The 4,509-nt window shown below is 41.2% G+C and overlaps 1 protein-coding gene across 1 annotated transcript; it reads left to right on the top strand.

The window, feature by feature from the left end:
* Positions 1 to 406: 406 nt before the first annotated feature.
* LOC119350272 (BTB/POZ and MATH domain-containing protein 1-like) lies at positions 407 to 1,405 on the top strand (the record flags this gene model as incomplete). The annotated part of the gene is made up of 1 exon (XM_037618185.1): positions 407 to 1,405. A coding segment is annotated over one exon (999 nt), but the record flags the coding sequence as incomplete, so codon positions are not given.
* Positions 1,406 to 4,509: the final 3,104 nt, after the last annotated feature.

Raw genomic sequence — 4,509 nt, 5'->3', positions numbered from 1 at the left:
GTGCTTCATACCTCGCCAGCAAACCTGTTCAACATCAGCGCACGAAGCACATTGAGATAGACTTGCACTTCGTCCGTGATCGTGTCGCTCTTGGTGAAGCTCGCGTGTTGCATGTCCCGTCCAGTTCTCAGTTTGCCGACCTCTTCACTAAGGGGCTGCCATCTCAGGTGTACTATGAATTCAGATCCAGCCTGAACGTTCATCCAAATGGAGTTCCGGCTGAGGGGGGGTGTTAGACTAATTCCTTGTATAGCATGTATGTACACCTGTGTATACCCTAGATTGTAGGATCTACAACAGCACGCCCTGGCCTGCGTGCCGACTCTCATGGGCTCTCCCTTGTATATGTTGTAACCCGTAACCGATGCTAATCAGTCAATCAATAGAGAGTTAATCACTCCAACTGGCAGAGCCGGAGTCGAGCACCACCATTGTGGGCTCTTCCGTCTTCCACTTCAAACTGGACTACGAGCAAGTCAGGCAGCTTCCCACCGGCAAGTCCGTCTTCTCCGATGCCGTCTCCGCCGGGGGACACCTCTGGAGGATTGAGTGCTTGCCGCGTGGGGTGAACGAGGCCGACAGGGAGTATGTTTCTATCTTCCTCGAGCACATGAGCAAATCCAAAAGTGTTGGGGCATTCTTCGAGGTCTTGTTGATGGGCAGGGACGGCAAACCATGCCTGTCGCATATACGTAGGGCATTTGAAACCTTTGAGATCACGGAAGACGGCGACACCTTTGGATGGCATCAGTTCAGGAAGGGGACTGTTGTGGAGAAAGACTACTTGACAGGGAGACACGTCACATTTGTGTGCGCGATCATGGTCGTCGATGACAGTCCTATTCTCGTCCCATCTTCAGACATCGGGACCCATCTTGGCCGTCTGCTAGATCGTGCTCACGGGACAGACGTGTCATTCGTCGTCGACGATGTGACATTCCGTGCACACCCAGCGGTGCTTGCTGCCCGCTCGCCGGTGTTTAGAGCAGAGCTCTTCGGTTCCATGTCTGAGGCTACAATGCCATCCATCACGCTGCACGACATCAAACCTGCAACGTTCAAAGTTATGCTTCGGTTTATTTACACGGATGAATTGCCCGAAGAAGACGAGCTTGAGGACTCTTCTGCCCAGATGTTTCAAGATCTACTCGCTGCGGCCGATCGGTATGCACTGGATCGACTGAAGATTATTTGTGCTCAGAAGCTGTGGCAGAAAGTGTCTGTTGACACAGTTGCAACTATCTTGGCTTGGGCTGAAAACTACAACTGTCAGGAGTTGAAGAACAAGTGCATTGACTTCTTTGTGGTGGAGGAAAATTTCAGGAAGGCCATGTTCACTGATGGTTATGGGTTGTTGCTTTTGAAATTCCCAGCTATTATTGATGAGCTAAGGAAGAGAGTTTAGGACATAACATAGTGAGATCGTCTCAATGTGTATAGTTCAGGTGTTCAAGCAGAGCTGGGATCCTGAGATTGCAGAATCTTCTTCGTAGCAGTATTGGGCTTAATTGCTACTGAGCACTGATAGAGATAAATGAGGTGAGGTGGAGGATGTTATCAGATAACTGAGATGCAAAGTTGCCAAATGAGCAGCTCGTTTATGTTTTTACTTATCTGTTCTTTTTGCCATGTCGTGTCCTGAAGCTACTTTTGCTACTCTAGTGCGGAACTATCTAGCGGCAAACTTCTGGAGGATTAGTGTTTGCGTAGTTCAGTGTGAATTTCCGTTCCTTGGTCCATCTGATTTAACTGGAAGAAATCAAACAAGGAATATTCAAAACCAAAAACATGGAAATATGGTTGTGCTAGTACTATCTCTGTACACTAATATAAGACGCTTTTGCACTTCAATTTACACTGCAAAAACATCTTACATTAGTTTACAGAGAGAGAGTACTAGCTAGAATGGAGGCCTGGCTCTAAATAAATTTTCTAATGAATGGAGGTCCTTGTTAGAGAGAAGGAAAAAGCATCATACGAATCGTTCATTATCCTTGCATACAACAAATCATTTATTAGTATAAGAGAAAGGCCTATTTCGTTCTTCTAAAAGTGAAACAGTTTGACCCCTACGTATTCACCTGCTTGATTACAGGATTGAAATTGTTGTCCGTGGAATTCGGCTTGGGTGGCAGAATTCCTACGGCAGACTAATCAGAGCGAGTGTCACCTGCTTGACATGCAAGCCCACGGCAGAATTTTCAGAGAATGGCTAATAAGCCGAGAAATATGCATAAACAGTTCATCTGCCATAGCTCAAAAGCTGCAAAGATGATCAAAATCATTTTCTCATACTAATCAGCCAGGAAATATGCTAAACAATTTACCACATGGCAAAAAAAAAACATAGCATCATGCGAGTCCCTGCGGTGGGTAAACTTAAGAAACAATTGATCGAGAGCTAGGTTAAGCGATTTCGCTCCCTTGTAACCGATACTCAAGCAACACAACTCAAAGCAGGACGTAGGCTTTTACCTTGTTGGTGAGGGGTCAAACCTGGGTAAACTCGTGTCTCTCGTCCCACTCAACCCCTTTAAGCTAACCTACGTTGCGATGGCTCCACGCTTAAGTCTTTTCACTAGGGCATCTGCCATGTTAAACCCACGACACACAACTTTAGTTGGTGGCATGCCATTTCCAACCAACGCCACCACTATTTTTTTTCAAATAGTGATGGCATTTTGCATATTTGCCATGTCACCACAAATTGGCCCATTTAGTTAGTGTTGGTGTTGCTTTTTTCTAACACACCACAAATTGGCCCATTTGTACTGACCAGGCACAATCTAATGCTCGCGTTGTATTTCTATCAACGTCATAGGTAATTAATTTAGTGTTGGCATTGTAATTCCTGGTACGCCATAAATAATTTTGAATCTTTTATGATCTTGAGTATTTTTTTGAGTCTTTTTTTACTTTAAGTCTGTTTATTGTTATCAAGTATTTCTATAATTCTGGGTCTTTTTTATTGTTTTTTAGTCTTTTATTTTTTGAAACTTTTATAATTTTGAGTTTAATTATTATTTTGAGTATTTTTTTATTTTTAAGTCTTTTTTTATTCTGAATCTTTGTACTTTTGAGTCCTTTATTTTTTTTGAGTCTTTTGTAATTTCGAGTCATTTATTATTTTGAGTCTGTTTATTGTTTTAAGTCTTTCTATTATTTCGGATCTTCTATAATTTTGAGTCTGTTATTTTTTCAGTATTCTATTTTTTAAAACTTCTATAATTTCAAGTATTTTTTATTGTTTTTGAGACTTTATTTTTTAGAATCTTTTAATTTTGATTTTTTATTGTTTTTAATCCTTTTTATCAAAGGATGCATTCCAAAGCTTGCCACCACATTGTGTGTCTTCTACTCACTTCATTCACTACTAATTAAAAAATATTTAGAGATCGTGAAAGTTATAAACAGAGGAGCTAACTGCAGTCCCCTCCACGTTTTTTCATCCGGGCTTGGGACCGGTAAAGGCAGTGTTAAACTACAAAACTACTAAACACAAAAAAAATAGCAAACACTACAACCAATCATTCAGCTAAGCAACAAGCCACACAATCAACCAAAGGCAGCATTGGCACGACACACGATTGGCAATAAATACTAACGCGACGTTTTCACAAGATCATAACACAGACATGGTTCAAAATTTCATGGAAACACCGTTGAAATCATGCTTGCCTCACTAGTAGAATCACAGCTCAAAATCGCGGTTCAAATCATGTGTGTCCACACGAACAGAGACACCGCTCATAAGAGCACAACCAGAGGTCCAAATTACACAGAAACAAACAACATCATGCATAATGGGGATTAAAAATTGAACACACAAAAAAATTGAACACCCAACGAGGAGCCGCGGCATCGAAGACAAAGTAGTCGATGGCGTTTAATCCATATGGAACACACAACATGGACAACCTGCTGCATGTAGGAAGTGAAGAAGCTCCATTCATGAATATATGTAAAACTGCATATTGTGAACTACTTGATTGTTCAGAAGTCCTGTTAAAGTAACTAGATAATTGTTGTTGCGAGGCTACTGCAGTCACATGCCTGGTACAATGTAATCACATCACTCATCTCAAATAAAACATATATACCACTGGCTTTAGTGATGTTATAGTAGAAAATGACACTGAAATAGATATACATTGGTACCCTAGTACAAAGAACTTCCGCAAGAGTTCCAACACACAAGAATCAGAAGTAAAATCACCATTGGAATGAATAAAATGTACTACTGCAAACAAAGACATTTATCTCTGAACGATATATGCTAAAATATCTTACAACAGATAATCAATTCAGAAACACAGCAAATGCTAGTTAACATCCAAAAGAGGGAAATAGAGGGGGAAACGGTCCACATCTTTAAAAAGATGCACAACAAAACCATTTATCATGCACAGAAACTAAACACTACATCAGCTAGATTTCAAGTCTTGCATGCACACAACTAATTAACAAGCTAACCATCTAGGTAAACTAGAATGCCATCAGCCACAAAAT

The sequence above is a fragment of the Triticum dicoccoides genome, chromosome 1B, assembly GCF_002162155.2.
Source record: "Triticum dicoccoides isolate Atlit2015 ecotype Zavitan chromosome 1B, WEW_v2.0, whole genome shotgun sequence".
Taxonomy (NCBI): Eukaryota; Viridiplantae; Streptophyta; class Magnoliopsida; order Poales; family Poaceae; genus Triticum; species Triticum dicoccoides.
This window is presented reverse-complemented; position numbering and strand designations above follow the sequence as displayed.